Raw genomic sequence first — 22,266 nt, 5'->3', positions numbered from 1 at the left:
ACCCCTAAATGGTGCTGCTCTTAAGATACTATAGCATTATGAAAAAACAAAACCGGATTCCTCTAATTAGATCATATGAGCTATAGGTAACTATTCAACATAAGATTCATCCTAAAGAATCATCACAAGAGGCATCAATTAACCCCTAACGAGTTTCAAACACACATAAGCCATATCTTACTTTATCCTTAAAAGTATTAACCCCTAGTCTCTTTGCCACAATGAGTGCCTGTGTTCTGCATAAAATATCCTCCCCCAGGATAGATAGATATATGTCCCAGAAAATATGCAGTCTCCTACATAAGTGCAAATCCCCCTAAACATAGAAGACAAAGCACTTACCTGCATCTAGCAGTCTGGCAGGAGGACAGCCTACAAAGTATGAGAGGATGCCACTCCTCACAGAGATCTGTAGAAAAAAAAGAAAGAAAAGAGTAAACCTACTCTGGCTTTCTATACCCTGGGCAGCAAATATTGTTAGGAAAACGCAGCAAGGCCCACCTTACAAGTTCACCACTGCCCTACTGAAGAGACCAACGTGGAGTACAGCTAGAACCAATCTTAAGGAGGAAAGATCAGAGCAAACCTACTCTGGCTTTCAAAATAATAAAATCTTGAAGAGAAATACATTCAGACACCAAAACTTCACCTCCTCCTTGCACCGAAGGCAAAGAGAATGACTGAGGGTTGTGGGAAGGGAAGTGATACTTAACAGCTTTGCTGTGGTGCTCTTTACCTCCTCCTGCTGGCCAGGAGTAATATTCACAACAGTAATTGATGATGCAGTGGACTCACCATATTTTAGGAAACAAATGTACTTACCCATAGACACTCGTCCACTAACACAGTAGTAGACAGGCAAACCAGTAATGAAGCATTTCAGCAGAGGTAATGGAGATAGGAGTATATAATTTATCTGTAAAGGGAGGCAGAAGATGTATCCCTGCAACTAAATTGTGAAGGATTTCCCATGAGGTGAAACCGTAGAAACAAAGACCATACTCCAAGTACATCCCTCCAACAACCACTGTACTCTGAGGAGAACTGGGCCTTACATAGATCGAACACCCTTCTCTACGAAGAACATTGCACATCTTAATTTCTTCAACAACTTCCAACAGAGGCAAGGTAAAGAGTGAGGGTTTATATAGAGCTCTTGGGGTTTGGCAATCTTTGCCTCCTCCTAGTGGTAGAGAAGTAATTCCCACGAGTAAGGGATTGTGGACTCACACCACCTGTATGAAAGAAAAACTGTCTGCAAGACTTGACAGTCATTAAGTATATATTACAGTCCTCAGCAAATCTCACCCATGTCATCAGGCTGGTTCTAAATACCAGCTACAGCTTTAGCCCACTTCTATTTTATAGGCCTTTCCTGTTCGGGCCGCCAAAGTCCGCAGCGGTCCGGTCTCTTTAGTCCTGAGCTGCAAAAATACAGCATAATTCAGTTTGATATCCACTGTCTTCTTAAGGAAAATATAGTGCAGGATAGCGTACAAATATTGAGTTACACGGCAGTATATACTCTTTCAGAGATGCTAGTTTAGAGGCCTGGACACTCCCCCATGATAAAAAGATTTTATTCCCACTTATATCAAAATTGTCCAAAATGAGAAAGGCACAACTTCAAGCTACTATTAATAGTCTTTTCCTTTATGCACCAAGGTTGACTTCTAGTAATCATACAGTTCATCCACTAAAAACAAATAAAAATAAAAAATAAAAAGTGTGGGCGCTCCAATGGCGCAATATCTCTGAACAATATGGGTACAGGTTATAGACAACACACAAAAACGATGGATACTCACAAATAGGGTGCACAATATCAGCGCTAGTAGCGCAGTCTGGGCGGTTTGGAGGTCCCCAGCTCCAGGAATTATCTTTATGGAGAAGCCCAAATAGGGCGTCTATTGGAAGAAACAACGCTACAATGGCACAATATCTATCCAGATACACAGCTCATGGCTACTCAAAAGTGAATCACACTATATTGGTGCATACAGTGCAGTCTGGGTAATTAGGCGCTCGAGCTAGCTCACCTCCAGAAGTAATCCCTGTGGTTACTGCAGTTGATGTGTCGGTATGAGCAGAAAAGAAAGTAATACGCCCAGAGCAAAACCCCTCCTGATAGAAAAGGGTATATTTATTAAAATGTTGTTAAAACAATTAGAAAAACCTGCAACGTGTTTCCCAATACAAATGGTACTGCAGAATAATATTCTGAGTTTTAGACACACGATTAAGAAACACATTCTATTCCTCACAAACACTGAACTTTTTATTCTGAATCATTTTGTAACATTAGTTAATAAGTATCATGTTTAAGCAATACACATTGTAGCTGTATCTACTGTTAAACCACGGCGTCTACAAATGCTATTTATTTATATGTGGGTGATCAACATCGATTCATCCTGTGGTCCAGCTCGGCAATCTTGTCCCTTCTACGATCAGCACTTCGCTCAGACACTTTTAACAAGCTCTCATGGTATTTTTCCAGGGCGACTCGGAAAGCAGCTATAACCTCCTAGAGGAAGAGTGAACAGACATGAGGGTTGTGGGTAATCACAAAGGAGGAGAGGTGCATCATGGTACTTACCTCACACTGGGTTTTTTGCGCTTCACATGTTGACAACAGCTTATCTTTCTGATTGATGGTTTGTTGGATTTCTATGTTAATTGCAGCCACACGAGCATTCACAGCTTGTCGCTTCTCCTGGATGTGACTGCAGCTCCTGTTTGCAAGAGGGAAGCATTAGGAAGTGTGAGATGACCCATATAGCCAATGCCGGAGAGCAGATTTTCTAGGGAATAAACACTCACTCCAAAATTTCTTGCTTCTGCCGTTCAAACTCCTCGTGTTTCTTCTTGCTTTTGATATCCAGTTTAGCCAATTTTTCTTTTTTCAAGAGAATTGTCCTTTTCATTTGTGCAATCTCATTGGATACAGCCTTAAGCTCAGCATTGCCACTGGCAAGCTGATCCTCAGCCTCTTTAATCTGAAAGAAATTAATAGTCATCAGGTGATTTCAGTTTAAATAATGAGCAAGGCAAACCATCTGCAAATGCCAGTGTGCCGTACTTCCTCCTGTATCCTCCTGTGCGTTTCCATGTTCGCCTCAATAAGTGCCAGCTTCTTGCAGTACCCTTGCAAATCTGACTGCCACTGACATGCCAGGGCCACTCTGTCTCTGTAGTAGTCGTACTTCTCGCTCGTCTCTTGCTGTGAAAGAGGGAACAGTCTCACATTACATAAAGTTCCCTGCAGGTTTCAAGCAGTGTGAAAATAAAGGACTACAGGACTAAACAAAACAAAGTTAGTAAATCAAAGTCTTAGAAAAGTGAACCCTAAAAATACCAAATACTTCTACTCACTTAGAAATCAATTCCTTAACCTTGTAGCATGTTACCTGGTCCTTTAAGGGAAATACAATGCTGTAAATGTTATAATGTGAAGAACGTAAAGCACTTAAAACGTAAACGGAACAAAAAGGAGGAAATTCTGATACCATCCCCTGCGGAACCTACACAATAGGAAGATTGCCAGAATAGTGCCGTAGCTTTTTTTTTTTTTTTATAAGGGTCCTGTGTGTTAACACTTAAAGGGTTCATTCTACATGGGAGGCTGCTTGCTACACCGTGAGTGACAATTTTCTTCTTGCCCATCTCCCTGGGGGCAGACTCATAAACTAGTGAAGTATTAGGTCTGTTATTTTTCTCCTTTTTTATTTTAAAACACTGTTTGCTAATGTGTCATTTTATTTCTACCAACTTTTATTAATAATGCATTGTGCATAATATTTTTGGCATAATAAATAATTATTTTATTAAGTTTGGCCTTTGTCTAATAATTGAACCACATTACTGAAAGAGACTGGAATATTAGAACTGTATAATTTAGGTTATTTTTCTGCTAAATTGTACTCAGAGAGTTAATGTGTAAGTCTGGGTTTTTCCTTAGGATTTTCCCTTTAATAAATTTTAAGTGGTGGCAGCTGAGATATTGTAGTTCGTTAGTGTGGGTGGCAAAGGAGTTTTGGGGCATTTCTTTTACGTCTAGTATAAACTGGAGAGTGTTGTTAACCCTTGCACCCATTGAACTAAATCACAAGCTGGCCTGGTGTGGCCAGATTGTGACCTATCAGTGAGAGTAGAAGGGGTCTGATAACCCTTTCTGTGACAAATAAGTGACTGGCGCAGGGTTGGATAACCTTGGTTCATCACAAATTGGTGGGCAGCGGTGTAGATATTTTTTTATTATTAGATTTTAGTGCTTGTGGATTTGCTAGTGTGAAAATCCCAATAATAAAAGAAATTGTTTCTTACAATTTCCAAAGGCTAAAACTCAGTGCATTATATAGTCACACATTGCAAACAGTCCCCTTCCCTATTCTCTGTTTTTCTTTTCTATTTTATTTTTGCTATGGAATCATAGGAGCAACAGACTAAAGAAGTGTTGGCACTCTTATGCCAGGAGCGTGATATTCCAACACGTGGAAAGAACAAAGATGGACTAATACAAGCTCTTGTTGAATATGATAACAGCCAAATCACACCAGTTGAGGTCTCAGAAGAGATGTCCGCAGCTGGGGGCAGCGATTCATCAGGATCTGGGGATCCATTGGACTGTTATTTACAAACTGTTCTTAAACATATGGGCTCAGTGGATGCAAGTTTGCGCATGGAACTGATTACAAAGTTTTATGAGAGACAGGCTGCTGTTGCAGCAGCTGAGAGACTACTATGGAAGCGGCTGAAAGACAGGCTGCTGAATGACAGGCTGAGAGAGAGTATCAGCTAAAGCTGGCACGGTTGGAGAGAGGGATGGTCTCACCTGTTAGTGAACCTAGAGACCCACCTGCTCCCCGAGTGCATGCAGAGAATTGTCCCACTCTGGAGAAAGATGGAGATGTGGCTGTATTCCTGCGTAGCTTTGAGAAAGTTTGCAGACAGTTCCAGTTGCAAAGGGAGCAGTGGGCCACATACCTTACCCCTGGCCTGAAAGGTCCTGCACTGGAGGCGTTTGCTGAACTACCCCCAGAGTTTGATCAGGACTATGATTCCATTAAAGCTGCACTGCAGAGGAGGTATAATCTTACTCCTGAGGTGTACAGGAAGAAATTCCGTTCTCTGCAGAAAGGTATGTCTGAGAGCTATACTGCAAACCTGATGACAGCCTTTAAACAGTGGGTCAGAGGATTAAGAGTTGCCACTATGGAGGAGCTGGAAAATCTGATAGTGAAGGAGCAATTTATGCAGCTGTGCCCAGCAGAAGTTCAAGAATGGGTTTTGGATCGGAAGCCCATAACAGCCTTGGAAGCTGGTGAGCTGGCTGATTTTTTACACAGCCAACAGGTCACCAGAGAATGGGAGAAAATCCTTTGCTAAGGGGGGATCCATATGGAAAGGAGCTGCTGCACGACCCCCCCCACTTCACAAAACCTGCTGTGCCTTTGTTTCATGTGTCGGATCCCTCTGGGAAAGGAGGGGCGAGTGCTGCATCTTGGCAGGGGGATACCCGCAGATGTTTTACTTGCAACAAAGTGGGCCACATCAGCTCCACTTGCCCAGAGAGGATTAACTTGGAGCAATCAGCTGGAGGGGGTAATCCCTCAGAAGTACCAGCATCTGTTTTGTTTGTTACCTGTCCAGAGGAAAACAACCATGAGAACTTGCAACATGTGACTGTTGGGGACAAGGTAACCTTGGGGCTTCGGGACACGGGTGCAGAAGTGATTATTGTGCGTCCAAAGCTAGTGAACTCTGAGAACATTATCCCTGGAAAGACTCTAGCAGTTAAAGGGATTGGGGGAATGAAACTTGCAGTGCCTATGGCACGTGAATATCTTGATTGGGGAGCGGGGAGAGGTTTAAGAAATGTGGGGGTATCTGAAAAACATAATTTATGTAAGAACTTACCTGATAAATCCATTTCTTTCATATTAGCAAGAGTCCATGAGCTAGTGACGTATGGGATATACATTCCTACCAGGAGGGGCAAAGTTTCCCAAACCTCAAAATGCCTATAAATACACCCCTCACCACACCCACAAATAGCCAAGAAGTGGGGTGATAAGAAAAAAGTGCGAAAGCATAAAAAATAAGGAATTGGAATAATTGTGCTTTATACAAAAAATTCATAACCACCACAAAAAAGGGGTGGGCCTCAAGGACTCTTGCTAATATGAAATAAATGAATTTATCAGGTAAGTTCTTACATAAATTATGTTTTCTTTCATGTAATTAGCAAGAGTCCATGAGCTAGTGACGTATGGGATAATGAATACCCAAGATGTGGATCTTTCACGCAAGAGTCACTAGAGAGGGAGGGATAAAATAAAGACAGCCAATTCCGCTGAAAATAATCCACACCCAAAACAAAGTTTAAATCTTATAATGAAAAAAACTGAAATTATAAGCAGAAGAATCAAACTGAAACAGCTGCCTGAAGTACTTTTCTACCAAAAACTGCTTCAGAAGAAGAAAACACATCAAAATGGTAGAATTTAGTAAAAGTATGCAAAGAAGACCAAGTTGCTGCTTTGCAAATTTGATCAACCGAAGCTTCATTCCTAAACGCCCAGGAAGTAGAAACTGACCTAGTAGAATGAGCTGTAATCCTTTGAGGCGGAGTTTTACCCGACTCGACATAAGCATGATGAATCAAAGACTTTAACCAAGACGCCAAAGAAATGGCAGAGGCCTTCTGACCTTTCCTAGAACCGGAAAAGATAACAAATAGACTAGAAGTCTTTCGGAAATTTTTAGTAGCTTCAACATATTTCAAAGCTCTAACTACATCCAAAGAATGCAACGATCTTTCCTTAGAATTCTTAGGATTAGGACATAATGAAGGAACCACAATTTCTCTACTAATGTTGTTAGAATTCACAACCTTAGGTAAAAATTTAAAAGAAGTTCGCAACACCGCCTTATTCTGATGAAAAATCAGAAAAGGAGACTCACAAGAAAGAGCAGATAATTCAGAAACTCTTCTAGCAGAAGAGATGGCCAAAAGAAACAAAACTTTCCAAGAAAGTAATTTAATGTCCAGCGAATGCATAGGTTCAAACGGAGGAGCTTGAAGAGCCCCCAGAACCAAATTCTAACTCCAAGGAGGAGAAATCGACTTAATAACAGGTTTTATACGTACCAAAGCTTGCACAAAACAATGAATATCAGGAAGACTAGCAATCTTTCTGTGAAAAAGAACAGAAAGATCAGAGATTTGTCCTTTCAAGGAACTTGCAGACAAACCTTTATCCAGACTGTGAGTCCCTCCTTGATGATTGACATATGCCACGGTTGTGACATTGTCCGTCTGAAAACAAATTAACGACTCTTTCTTTAGAAGAGGCCATGACTGAAGAGCTCTGAAAATTGCACGGAGTTCCAAAATGTTGATTGGTAATCTCGCCTCCTGAGATTCCCAAACCCCTTGTGCTGTCCGAGACCCCCAAACAGCTCCCCAACCTGTCAGACTTGCATCTGTTGAAATCACAGTCCAGGTCGGAAGAACAAAAGAAGCCCCCTGAACTAAACGATGGTGGTCTGTCCACCACGTCAGAGAGTGTCGTACAATCGGTTTTAAAGATATTAATTGAGATATCTTTGTATAATCCCTGCACCACTGGTTCAGCATACAGAGCTGAAGAGGTCGCATGTGAAAACGAGCAAAAGGGATCGCGTCCGATGCAGCAGTCATAAGAACTAGAATTTCCATGCATAAGACTACCGAAGGGAATGATTGAGACTGAAGGTTTCGACAAGCTGAAACCAATTTTAGACGTCTCTTGTCTGTCAGAGACAGAGTCATGGACACTGAATCTATCTGGAAACCTAAAAAGGTTACCCTTGTCTGAGGAATCGATGAACTTTTTGGTAAATTGATCCTCCAACCATGTTCTCGAAGAAACAATACAAGTCGATTCGTATGAGATTCTACTAAATGGGAAGACTGAGCAAGTACCAAGATATCGTCCAAATAAGGAAAAACCACAATACCCTGTTCTCTGATTACAGACAGAAGGGCACTGAGAACCTTTGTAAAAATCCTTGGAGCTGTTGCTAGGCCAAACGGCAGAGCCACAAACTGGAAATGCTTGTCTAGGAAAGAGAATCTCAGAAACTGATAGTGATCTGGATGAATCGGAATACGCAGATATGCATCCTGTAAATCTATTGTGGACATATAATGCCCTTGCTGAACAAAAGGCAGAATAGTCCTTATAGTTACCATTTTGAATGTTGATATCCTTACATAATGATTCAATATTTTTAAATCCAGAACTGGTCTGAAGGAATTCTTCTTTGGTACAATGAAGAGATTTGAGTAAAACCCCAGCCCCTGTTCCAGAACTGGAACTGGCACAATTACTCCAGCCAACTCTAGATCTGAAACACATTTCATGCTTGAATGCTTGAGCCTTCACTGGATTTACTGGGACACGGGAAAGAAAAAAACTTCTTGCAGGAGGCCTCATCTTGAAGCCTATTCTGTACCCTTGTGAAACAATGTTCTGAATCCAAAGATTGTGAATCGAATTGATCCAAATTTCTTTGAAAAATCGTAATCTGCCCCCTACCAGCTGGGCTGGAATGAGGGCCGCACCTTCATGTTGACTTGGGAGCTGGCTTTGGCTTTCTAAAAGGCTTGGATTTATTCCAGACTGGAGATGGTTTCCAAACTGATACCGCTCCTGTAGGGGAAGGATTAGGCTTTTGTTCCTTATGGTGACGAAAGGAACGAAAACGATTAGTAGACCTAAATTTACCTTTAGATTTTTTATCCTGTGGTAAAAAAGTTCCTTTCCCCCCAGTAACAGTTACAATGATAGAATCCAACTGTGAACCAAATAATTTATTACCCTGGAAAGAAAGGGAAAGCAAAGTTGACTTAGAAGACATATCAGCATTCCAAGTTTTAAGCCATAAAGCTCTTCTAGCTAAAATAGCTAGAGACATATACCTGACACCAGCCCTAATGATATCAAAGATGGCATCACAAATAAAATTATTAGCATGTTGAAGAAGATTAACAATGCTATGAGAATTATGATCTGTTACTTGTTGCGCTAAAGCTTCTAACCAAAAAGTTGAAGCTGCAGCAACATCCGCTAAAGATATAGCAGGTCTAAGAAGATTACCTGAACATAAGTAAGCTTTTCTTAGAAAGGATTAAATTTTCCTATCTAAAGGATCCTTAAAGGAAGTACTATCTGCCGTAGGAATAGTAGTACGTTTAGCAAGAGTAGAGATAGCCCCATCAACCTTAGGGATTTTGTCCCAAAACTCTAATCTGTCAGATGGCACAGGATATAATTGCTTAAAACGTTTAGAAGGAGTAAAAGAATTACCCAAATTATTCCATTCCCTGGAAATTACTTCAGAAATAGCATCAGGGACAGGAAAAACTTCTGGAATAACTACAGTAGATTTAAAAACCTTATTTAAACGTTTAGATTTAGTATCAAGAGGACCAGATTCCTCTATTTCTAATGCAATTAAGACTTCTTTAAGTAAAGAACGAATAAATTCCATTTTGAATAAATATGAAGATTTATCAGCATCAACCTCTGAAACAGAATCCTCTGAACCAGAGGAATCATTATCAGAATGATGATGTTCATTTAAAAATTCATCTGGTTTTAAAAGAACTTTTACGTTTACTAGAAGGAGGAATAACAGACATAGCCTTCTTAATGGATTTAGAAACAAAATCTCTTATGTTAACAGGAACACTCTGAGTATTAGATGTTGATGAAACAGCAACAGGTAATGTAACATTACTAAAGGAAATATTATCTGCATTAACAAGTTTGTCATGACATTCATTACAAACAACAGCTGGAGGAACAGATACCACAAGTTTACAGCAAATACACTTAACTTTGGTAGATCCAGCATCAGGCAGCGATTTTCCAGAAGTATCTTCTGATTCAGGGTCAATCTGAGACATCTTGCAATATGTAATAGAAAAAACAACATATAAAGCAAAATTGATCAAATTCCTTAAATGACAGTTTCAGGAATGGGAAAAAATGCCAGTGAACAAGCTTCTAGCAACCAGAAGCAAATAAACAATGAGACTTAAATAATGTGGAGAGAATAATGACGCCCATATTTTTTAGCGCCAAAAAAGACACCCACATTATTTGGCGCCTAAATGCTTTTAGCGCCAAAAATGACGCCACATCCGGTAACGCCGACACTTTTGGCGCAAAAACGTCAAAAATTACGCAACTTCCGGTGAGAAGTATGACGCCGGAAATAACGGAAATTTTTTTTGCGCAAAAAAAGTCCGCGCCAAGAATGACGCAATAAAATGAAGCATTTTCAGCCCCCGCGAGCCTAACAGCCCACAGGGAAAAAAAGTCAAATTTTAAGGTAAGAAAAAAATGATTATTCAAATACATTATCCCAAATAATGAAACTGACTGTCTGAAATAAGGAATATTGAACATCCTGAATCAAGGCAAATAAATGTTTAAACACAAATATTTAGAACTTTATATAAAAGTGCCCAACCATAGCTTAGAGTGTCACAAAAATAAGACTTACTTACCCCAGGACACTCATCTACATGTAGTAGAAAGCCAAACCAGTACTGAAACGAGAATCAGTAGAGGTAATGGTATATATAAGAGTATATCGTCAATCTGAAAAGGGAGGTAAGAGATGAATCTCTACGACCGATAACAGAGAACCTATGAAATAGACCCCGTAGAAGGAGATCATTGAATTCAAATAGGCAATACTCTCTTCACATCCCTCTGACATTCACTGCACGCTGAGAGGAAAACCGGGCTCCAACCTGCTGCAGAGCGCATATCAACGTAGAATCTAGCACAAACTTACTTCACCACCTCCACGGGAGGCAAAGTTTGTAAAAATGATTTGTGGGTGTGGTGAGGGGTGTATTTATAGGCATTTTGAGGTTTGGGAAACTTTGCCCCTCCTGGTAGGAATGTATATCCCATACGTCACTAGCTCATGGACTCTTGCTAATTACATGAAAGAAATATTCCTAATGATGTTTTACTGGGTACTGATTTGGGTAGATTGTTATCTCTTTATGTGCCTGACAATGCTACATGTGACCTAGGGACATTAGTTGTAGACCCTTATGTGAAAAGGGCTGTGTGTGAAAATGCTCAGAGACATTATGACCAGGAGAGAGGACAGAGTGCATGTGTGCAAAGCGCTGTGCCTGAACTGGGGGTGTCTGTGCTGAGATGTGAAACTGTACAGTGTGAGACTGATGGTGGAGAAAGGCAGATAGACTGTGTGGGTCTGTCTGTGCCTGAACAGAGTTTAGCTGTACAGGGAGAAACTGTCTGTGAGAGGAAGCAGATGAGTGGCGAGTGTCTGTCTATGATTGAATCAGTGGATTCTATAGAAGGAGGTGAGATTGACAAGAGAGAGAATGACTGGGTGACTGGGCCGCTGGATGTTGTGTGCCAGTCTGTGCCAGGGCCAATTCAGTTCCCTGTGAAAAGGCACACTATATGGGATAAATGGCAGAAGGAAGATGTGTGGTTGTCTGCACCAGTGTCAGAAGGATCCCAGATTCTTTGTGAGGACGCAAAGTGGCAGACTAACTGTGAGAGAGGGCAGGGGGAAAAGCTAGCCCACTCTATGACAGAAGCAGCAGAGCCACAGATTTCAGAGTGTGTGGGGGAGGAGGGTACAGGATACTCTGAGGGACCCCCAGAGTGAGTGTGAAAGATTGTGGGTGACAGAGACCCCAGTAACCTCAGCTGTGACCTATAAACAGACTGCACAGACTAGGGGACAGAAACTGACAGACTGCAGGCACAGGGGGAGGAGTACAGAGAAGTGTATTTACACAGCCCCACAGTGCCATTCAGCAAATACACTGAGAGGTGTACAGCATCAGAGACCCCAGCAAGCTCAGCAGCTAGGACCCACAGTGGAGAGAAGGGGGGCAGTAAGTCAACCCCCTACCAACCATAACAGAGTGCAGGAGTACAGGAATTCTACTCCAGTGAGAGGGCAAGAGTCCGTGGTAGTTAAGCAGCAACTGGCAGCACACAATATGTTCAGAGAGCACACCATAGGTAGCAAGACCCTAGGTTTCACAGGCACCTCGGTAACAGGGAATGATGTGTTGTTCAGGGATAAGATGCAAGCCTTATTGGGGGAGGTACAGGCAAAAACATAATTTATGTAAGAACTTACCTGATAAATTCATTTCTTTCATATTGGCAAGAGTCCATGAGCTAGTGACATATGGGATATACAATCCTACCAGGAGGGGCAAGGTTTCCCAAATCTCAAAATGCCTATAAATACACCCCTCACCACACCCACAATTCAGTTTAACGAATAGCCAAGAAGTGGGGTGATAAAGAAAGGAGTAGAAAGCATCAACAAAGGAAATTTGGAAATAATTGTGCTTTATACAAAAAATCATAACCACCAAAAAAAAAAAGGGTGGGCCTCATGGACTCTTGCTAATATGAAAGAAATGAATTTATCAGGTAAGTTCTTACATAAATTATGTTTTCTTTCATGTAATTGGCAAGCGTCCATGAGCTAGTGACGTATGGGATATCAATACCCAAGATGTGGAGTCTTCCACTCAAGAGTCACTAGAGAGGGAGGGAATAAAAAATAAAAACAGTCATATTCTGCTGAAAAAAATAATCCACAACCCAAAAAAATAAGTTTATTTCATTTTTGAAAGAAAAAAACTTCAAAAAGCAGAAGAATCAAACTGAAACAGCTGCCTGAAGAACTTTTCTACCAAAAACTGCTTCCGAAGAAGCAAATACATAAAAACGGTAGAATTTAGTAAATGTATGCAAAGAGGACCAAGTCGCCGCTTTGCAAATCTGATCAACTGAAGCTTCATTCTTAAAAGCCCACGAAGTAGAGACTGATATAGTAAAATGAGCTGTAATTCTGTGAGGCGGGGCCTGACCCGACTCCAAATAAGCTTGATGAATAAAAAGTTTCAACCAAGAAGCCAAGGAAATAGCAGAAGCCTTCTGACCTTTCCTAGGACCAGAAAATAAAACAAATAGACTGGAAGTCTTCCTGAAATCTTTAGTAGCTTCCACATAATATTTCAAAGCTCTTACCACATCCAAGAATGTAAGGATCTCTCCAAAGAATTCTTAGGATTAGGACATAAGGAAGGGACAACAATTTCTCTACTAATGTTGTTAGAATTCACAACCTTAGGTAAAAATTGAAAAGTCCGCAAAACTGCCTTATCCTGATGAAAAATCAGAAAAGGAGACTTGCAAGAAAGAGCAGATAGCTCAGAAACTCTTCTAGCAGAAGAGATAGCCAAAAGGAACAACACTTTCCAAGAAAGTAGTTTAATGTCCAAAGAATGCATAGGTTCAAATGGAGGAGCCTGTAAAGCCTTCAGAACCAAATTAAGACTACAAGGAGGAGAAATTGATTTAATGACAGGCTTAATACGAACTAAAGCCTGTACAAAACAGTGAATATCAGGAAGTATAGCAATCTTTCTGTGCAATAAAACAGAAAGAGCGGAGATTTGACCTTTCAAGGAACTTGCAGACAAACCCTTATCCAAACCATCCTGAAGGAACTGTAAAATTCTAGGAATTCTAAAAGAATGCCAGGAGAATTTATGAGAAGAACACCATGAAATGTAAGTCTTCCAAACTCTATAATAAATCTTTCTAGAGACAGATTTACAAGCTTTTAACATAGTATTAATCACTGAGTCAGAGAAACCTCTATGACTTAGAACTAAGAGTTCAATTTCCATACCTTCAAATTTAATGATTTGAGATCCTGATGGAAAAACGGACCTTGAGATAGTAGGTCCGGCCGTAACGGAAGTGGCCAAGGCGGGCAACTGGACATCCGAACCAGATCCGCATACCAAAACCTGTGTGGCCATGCTGGAGCCACCAGCAACACAAAAGACTGTTCCATGATGATTTTGGAGATCACTCGTGGAAGGAGAACTAGAGGCGGGAAGATGTAAGCAGGATGATAACACCAAGGAAGTATCAGTGCATCCACTGCCTCCGCCTGAACATCCCTGGACCTGGACAGGTATCTGGGAAGTTTCTTGTTTAGATGAAAGGCCATGAGATCTAGCTCTGGAAGACCCCACATCTGAACAATCTGAGAAAACACATCCGGATGGAGAGACCACTCCCCTGGATGTAATGTCTGGCGGCTGAGATAATCCGCCTCCCAATTGTCTACACCTGGGATATGCACCGCAAAGCTTAGACAGGAGCTGGATTCCGCCCAAGCAAGTATCCGAGATACTTCTTTCATAGCTTGGGGACTGTGAGTCCCACCCTGATGATTGACATAAGCCACAGTTGTGATATTGTCTGTCTGAAAACAAATGAACGGTTGTCTCTTTAGCAGAGGCCAAAACTGAAGAGCCCTGAGAATTGCACGGAGTTCTAAAATATTTATTGGTAATCTCGCCTCTTGAGATTTCCAAAACCCTTGTGCTGTCAGAGATCCCCAAACAGCTCCCCAACCTGAAAGACTCGCATCTGTTGAGATTACAGTCCAGGTTGGCCGAACAAAAGAAGCCCCTTGAACCAAATGATGGTGATCTATCCACCATGTCAGAGAGTGTCATACATTGGGATTCAAGGATATTAATTGTGATATCTTTGTATAATCCCTGCACCATTGATTTAGCATGCATAGCTGTAGAGGTCTCATGTGAAAACGAGCAAAGGGAATCGCGTCCGATGCTGCAGTCATGAGACCTAAAACTTCCATGCACATAGCCATTGAAGGGAATGACTGAGACTGAAGGTGCCGGCATGCTGCGACCAATTTTAAACGTCTCTTGTCTGTTAGAGACAGAGTCATGGACACTGAATCTATCTGGAAGCCTAAAAAGGTGACCCTTGTCTGAGGAATCAAGAAACTTTTTGGTAAATTGATCCTCCAACTATGTTTCCGAAGAAACAACACTAGTTGATTCGTGGGAGATTCTGCAGTATGTAAAGACTGAGCTAGTACCAAGATATCGTCCAAATAAGGAAACACCACAATACCCTGTTCTCTGATTACAGATAATAGGGAACCCAGAACCTTTGAAAAGATCCTTGGAGCTATTGCTAGGCCAAATGGAAGAGCAACAAATTGGTAATGCTTGTCTAGAAAAGAGAATCTCAGAAACTGATAGAGTTCTGGATTAATCGGAATATGAAGGTATGCATCCTGCAAGTCTATTGTGGACATATAATGTCCTTGCTGAACAAAAGGCAGAATAGTCCTTATAGTCACCATCTTGAAAGTTGGTACTCTTACATAATGATTCAAAATTTTCAGATCCAGAACTGGTCTGAATAAATTTTCTTTCTTTGGTACAATGAATAGGTTTGAATAAAACCCCAAACCTTGTTCCTGAGGAGGAACTGGCATGATTACCCCTGAAGACTCCAGGTCTGAAACACTTCAGAAAAGCCTGAGCTTTTACTGGATTTACAGGGATGCGCGAGGGAAAAAAAATCTTCTCACAGGGAGGTCTTACTTTGAATCCTATTCGATACCCTTGAGAGACAATGCTCTGAATCCAATGATTTTGGACAGATTTTATCCAAAAATCTTTGAAAATCTTAATCTGCCCCCTACCAGCTGAGCTGGAATGAGGGCCGCACCTTCATGCGGACTTAGTGGCAGACTTTGGTTTCCTAAATGGCTTGGATTTATTCCAATTTGAGGAAGGCTTCCAATTGGAAGCAGAATCCTTGGGAGGAGGATTGAGTTTTTGTTCCTTATTCTGACGAAAAGAACGAAAACGGTTAGAAGCCTTAGATTTACCCTTAGGTTTTTTATCCTGAGGCAGAAAAACTCCTTTTCCTCCAGTGATAGTTGAAATAATAGAATCCAACTGAGAACCAAATAAATTATTACCTTGGAAAGAAAGAGATAGTAATCTAGATTTAGATGTCATATCAGCATTCCAAGATTTAAGCCACAAAGCTCTTCTAGCTAATACAGCTAAAGACATGGATCTAACATCAATTTTGATAAAATAAAAAATGGCATCACAAATAAAATGATTAGCATGTTGCAGTAAGCGAGTAATGCTAGATATGTCAGGATCCAATTCTCGTTGCGCTAAATTCTCCAACCAAAAAGTTGAGGCAGCCGCAACATCAGCCAAAGACATAGCAGGTCTGAGAAGATGACCTGAATATAAATAGGCCTTCCTTAGATAAGATTCAAGCTTCCTATCTAAAGGATCCTTAAAAGAAGTACTATCTTCCATAGGAATAATGGTACGTTTAGCAAGAGTAGAAATAGCCCCATCAACATTGGGGATTTTTTCCTAAAACTCTATAGATTTTGCTGGTAAAGGATACAATTTTTTAAACCTTGAAGAAGGAATAAAAGAATTACTTGGCTTATTCCATTCCCTAGAAATCATATCAGAAATAGCCTCAGGAATAGGAAAAACCCCTGGGGAAAACACAGGAGGTTTAAAAACAGCATTTAAAACGTTTATTAGACTGAACGTCAATAGGACTGGTTACCTCAATATCCAAAGTAATTAACACTTCTTTTAATAAAGAACGCATATACTCTATTTTAAATAAATAAGTAGATTTGTCAGTGTCAATGTCTGAGGAAGGATCTTCTGAATCAGATAGATCCTCATCAGAAGAGGATAAATTATTATGTTGCTGGTCATTTGAAATTTCATCAGCTAAATGAGAAGTTTTAAAAGACCTTTTATGTTTATTAGAAGGTGGAAATGCAGACAAAGCCTTCAGAATAGAATCAGAAACAAATTCTTTAAAATTTACAGGTATATCATGTACATTAGAAGTTGAAGGAACTGCAACTGGCAATGTACTATTACTGATGGAAACACTATCTGCATGTAAAAGTTTATCATGACAACTATTACAAATGACATTCGGTGGAATAATTTCTACACTTTTACAACAAATGCACTTAGCTTTGGTAGACTCGATATCAGGCAGCAATGTTCCAGCAGAAACTTCTGAGACAGGATCAGATTGGGACATCTTGCTCAATGTAAGAGAAAAAACAACATATAAAGCAAAATTATCTATTTCCTTATGTGACAGTTTTAGGAATGGGAAAAAATGCAAAAGCATAGGCCTCTGATAGAGAAAAAAGCTAGAGGCAAACATCAATGGGGTATTGAAATGATGAAAAAAATTTGGCGGCAAGTATGACGCACAACGTAACGTATGACGCCGGAAATGACGAAGTTGCGTCAAACGTATTTTTTGCGCCAAAAATATTTTCGCGCCAAGAATGACGCAATAAAGTTTAGCATTTGACACACCCGCGGGCCTAATACTCGCAATAGCAAGAAGTAGTCAATTGAAAAAACATAATTTATGTAAGAACTTACCTGATAAATTCATTTCTTTCATATTAGCAAGAGTCCATGAGCTAGTGACGTATGGGTTATACATTCCTACCAGGAGGGGCAAAGTTTCCCAAACCTCAAAATGCCTATAAATACACCCCTCACCACACCCACAAATCAGTTTAACGAATAGCCAAGAAGTGGGGTGATAAGAAAAAAGTGCGAAAGCATAAAAAATAAGGAATTGGAATAATTGTGCTTTATACAAAAAAATCATAACCACCACAAAAAGGGTGGGCCTCATGGACTCTTGCTAATATGAAAGAAATGAATTTATCAGGTAAGTTCTTACATAAATTATGTTTTCTTTCATGTAATAAGCAAGTCCATGAGCTAGTGACGTATGGGATAATGAATACCCAAGATGTGGATCTTCCACGCAAGAGTCACTAGAGAGGGAGGGATAAAATAAAGTCAGCCAATTCCGCTGAAAAATAATCCACACCCAAAACAAAGTTTAAATCTTATAATGAAAACAACTGAAATTATAAGCAGAAGAATCAAACTGAAACAGCTGCCTGAAGTACTTTTCTACAAAAAACTGCTTCAGAAGAAGAAAACACATCAAAATGGTAGAATTTAGTAAAAGTATGCAAAGAAGACCAAGTTGCTGCTTTGCAAATCTGATCAACCGAAGCTTCATTCTTAAATGCCCAGGAAGTAGAGACTGACCTAGTCGAATGAGCTGAAATCCTTTGAGGCGGAGTTCTACCCGACTCAACATAAGCATGATGAATCAAAGACTTTAACCAAGATGCCAAGGAAATGTCAGAAGCCTTCTGACCTTTCCTAGAACCAGAAAAGATAACAAATAGACTAGAAGTCTTTCGGAAATCTTTAGTACATCTCTAACTACATCCAAAGCATGCAACGATCTTTCCTTAGAATTCTTAGGATTAGGACACAATGAAGGATCCACAATTTCTCTACTAATGTTGTTGGAATTCACAACCTTAGGTAAAAATTTAAATGAAGTTCGCAACACCGCCTTATCCTGATGAAAAATCAGAAAAGGAGACTCACAAGAAAGAGCAGATAACTCTGAAACTCTTCTAGCAGAAGAGATGGCCAAAAGAAACAAAACTTTCCAAGAAAGTAATTTAATGTCCAGCGAATGCATAGGTTCAAACGGAGGAGCTTGAAGAGCCCCCAGAACCAAATTCAAACTACAAGGAGGAGAAATTGACTTAATAACAGGTTTTATACGAACCAAAGCCTGTACAAAACAATGAATGTCAGGAAGACTAGCAATCTTTCTGTGAAAAAGAACAGAAAGAGCAGAGATTTGTCCTTTCAAGGAACTTGCAGACAAACCTTTATCCAAACCATCCTGAAGAAACTGTAAAATTCTAGGAATTCTAAAAGAATGTCAAGAAAAATGATGAGAAGAACACCAAGAAATGTAAGCCTTCCAGACTCGATAATATATCTTCCTAGATACAGATTTACGAGCCTGTAACATAGTATTAATTACGGAGTCAGAGAAACCTCTATGACTGAGAATCAAGCGTTCAATCTCCATACCTTCAAATTTAAGGATTTGAGATCCTGATGGAAAAAAGGACCTTGCGATAGAAGGTCTGGTCTTAACGGAAGAGTCCACGGTTGGCAAGTAGCCATCCGGACAAGATCCGCATACCAAAACCTGTGAGCCCATGCTGGAGCCACCAGCAGAACAAACGAACGCTCCTTTAGAATCTTGGAAATCACTCTTGGAAGAAGAAGTAGAGGCGGAAAGATATAGGCAGAATGATACTTCCAAGGAAGTGACAACGCATCCACTGCTTCCGCCCGAGGATCCCTGGATCTGGACAGATACCTGGGAAGCTTCTTGTTTAGATGAGAAGCCATCAGATCTATTTCTGGAAGTCCCCACATTTGAACAATCTGAAGAAATACCTCTGGGTGAAGAGACCATTCGCCCGGATGTAACATTTAGCGACTGAGATAATCCGCTTCCCAATTGTCTATACCTGGGATATGAACCGCAGAAATTAGACAGGAGCTGGATTCCGCCCATACCAGTATTCAAGATACTTCTTTCATAGCCAGAGGACTGTGAGTCCCTCCTTGATGATTGACATATGCCACGGTTGTGACATTGTCCGTCTGAAAACAAATGAACAACTCTCTCTTTAGAAGAGGCCACGACTGAAGAGCTCTGAAAATTGCATGGAGTTCCAAAATGTTGATCGGTAATCTCGCCTCCTGAGATTCCCAAACCCCTTGTGCTGTCAGAGACCCCCAAACAGACTTGCATCTGTTGAAATCACAGTCCAGGTCGGAAGAACAAAAGAAGCCCCCTGAACTAAACGATGGTGGTCTGTCCACCACGTCAGAGAGTGTCGTACAATCGGTTTTAAAGATATTAATTGAAATATCTTTGTATAATCCCTGCACCACAGGTTCAGCATACAGAGCTGAAGAGGTCGCATGTGAAAATGAGCAAAGGGGATTGCGTCCGATGCAGCAGTCATAACCTAGAATTTCCATGTATAAGGCTACCGAAGGGAATGATTGAGACTGAAGGTTTCGACAAGCTGAAACCAATTTCAGACGTCTCTTGTCTGTCAAAGATAGAGTCATGGACACTGAATCTATCTGGAAACCTAAAAAGGTTACCCTTGTCTGAGGAATCAACGAACTTTTTGGTAAATTGATCCTCCAACCATGTTCTCGAAGAAACAATACAAGTCGATTCGTATGAGATTCTGCTAAATGTGAAGACTGAGCAAGTACCAAGATATCGTCCAAATAAGGAAATACCACAATACCCTGTTCTCTGATTACAGATAGAAGGGCACCGAGAACCTTTGTAAAAATCCTTGGAGCTGTTGCTAGGCCAAACGGCAGAGCCACAAACTGGTAATGCTCTTCTAGGAAAGAGAATCTCAGAAACTGATAGTGATCTGGATGAATCGGAATATGCAGATATGCATCTTGTAAATGTATTGTGGACATATACAGGGAGTGCAGAATTATTAGGCAAGTTGTATTTTTGAGGATTAATTTTATTATTGAACAACCACCATGTTCTCAATGAACCCAAAAAACTCATTAATATCAAAGCTGAATAGTTTTGGAAGTAGTTTTTAGTTTGTTTTTAGTTATAGCTATTTTAGGGGGATATCTGTGTGTGCAGGTGACTATTACTGTGCATAATTATTAGGCAACTTAACAAAAAACAAATATATACCCATTTCAATTATTTATTTTTACCAGTGAAACCAATATAACATCTCAACATTCACAAATATACATTTCTGACATTCAAAAACAAAACAAAAACAAATCAGTGACCAATATAGCCACCTTTCTTTGCAAGGACACTCAAAAGCCTGCCATCCATGGATTCTGTCAGTGTTTTGATCTGTTCACCATCAACATTGCGTGCAGCAGCAACCACAGCCTCCCAGACACTGTTCAGAGAGGTGTACTGTTTTCCCTCCTTGTAAATCTCACATTTGATGATGGACCACAGGTTCTCAATGGGGTTCAGATCAGGTGAACAAGGAGGCCATGTCATTAGATTTTCTTCTTTTATACCCTTTCTTGCCAGCCACGCTGTGGAGTACTTGGACGCGTGTGATGGAGCATTGTCCTGCATGAAAATCATGTTTTTCTTGAAGGATGCAGACTTCTTCCTGTACCACTGCTTGAAGAAGGTGTCTTCCAGAAACTGGCAGTAGGACTGGGAGTTGAGCTTGATTCCATCCTCAACCCGAAAAGGCCCCACAAGCTCATCTTTGATGATACCAGCCCAAACCAGTACTCCACCTCCACCTTGCTGGCGTCTGAGTCGGACTGGAGCTCTCTGCCCTTTACCAATCCAGCCACGGGCCCATCCATCTGGCCCATCAAGACTCACTCTCATTTCATCAGTCCATAAAACCTTAGAAAAATCAGTCTTGAGATATTTCTTGGCCCAGTCTTGACGTTTCAGCTTGTGTGTCTTGTTCAGTGGTGGTCGTCTTTCAGCCTTTCTTACCTTGGCCATGTCTCTGAGTATTGCACACCTTGTGATGTTGGGCACTCCAGTGATGTTGCAGCTCTGAAATATGGCCAAACTGGTGGCAAGTGGCATCTTGGCAGCTGCACGCTTGACTTTTCTCAGTTCATGGGCAGTTATTTTGCGCCTTGGTTTTTCCACACGCTTCTTGCGACCCTGTTGACTATTTTGAATGAAACGCTTGATTGTTCGATGATAACGCTTCAGAAGCTTTGCAATTTTAAGAGTGCTGCATCCCTCGGCAAGATATCTCACTATTTTTGACTTTTCTGAGCCTGTCAAGTCCTTCTTTTGACCCATTTTGCCAAAGGAAAGGAAGTTGCCTAATAATTATGCACACCTGATATAGGGTGTTGATGTCATTAGACCACACCCCTTCTCATTACAGAGATGCACATCACCTAATATGCTTAATTGGTAGTAGGCTTTCGAGCCTATACAGCTTGGAGTAAGACAACATGCATAAAGAGGATGATGTGGTCAAAATACTCATTTGCCTAATAATTCTGCACTCCCTGTAATGCCCTTGCTGAACAAAAGGCAGAATAGTCCTTATAGTTACCATTTTGAATGTTGGTATCCTTACATAACAATTCAATATTTTTAAATCCAGAACTGGCCTGAAGGAATTCTCCTTCTTTGGTACAATGAAGAGATTTGAGTAAAACCCCAGCCCCTGTTCCAGAACTGGAACTGGCATAATTACTCCAGCCAACTCTAGATCTGAAACACATTTCAGAAATGCTTGAGCCTTCACTGGATTTACTGGGACACGGGAAAGAAAAAATCTTCTTGCAGGAGGCCTCATCTTGAAGCCTATTCTGTACCCTTGTGAAACAATGTTCTGGATCCAAAGATT

General features: G+C 40.6%; 1 protein-coding gene across 1 annotated transcript; it reads right to left on the bottom strand.

Annotated features, from left to right (window-relative positions):
• Positions 1–2,106: 2,106 nt before the first annotated feature.
• LOC128644665 (kinetochore protein Nuf2-B-like) lies at positions 2,107–3,262 on the bottom strand (the record flags this gene model as incomplete). Its single annotated transcript, XM_053697188.1, has 4 exons — positions 2,107–2,527; positions 2,600–2,735; positions 2,824–2,999; positions 3,083–3,262. Coding segments are annotated over 4 exons (621 nt in total), but the record flags the coding sequence as incomplete, so codon positions are not given.
• Between the last annotated feature and the right edge of the window lie 19,004 nt (positions 3,263–22,266).

This window comes from Bombina bombina, unplaced genomic scaffold (assembly GCF_027579735.1).
Source record: "Bombina bombina isolate aBomBom1 unplaced genomic scaffold, aBomBom1.pri scaffold_1377, whole genome shotgun sequence".
Classification (NCBI taxonomy): domain Eukaryota; kingdom Metazoa; phylum Chordata; class Amphibia; order Anura; family Bombinatoridae; genus Bombina; species Bombina bombina.
This window is presented reverse-complemented; position numbering and strand designations above follow the sequence as displayed.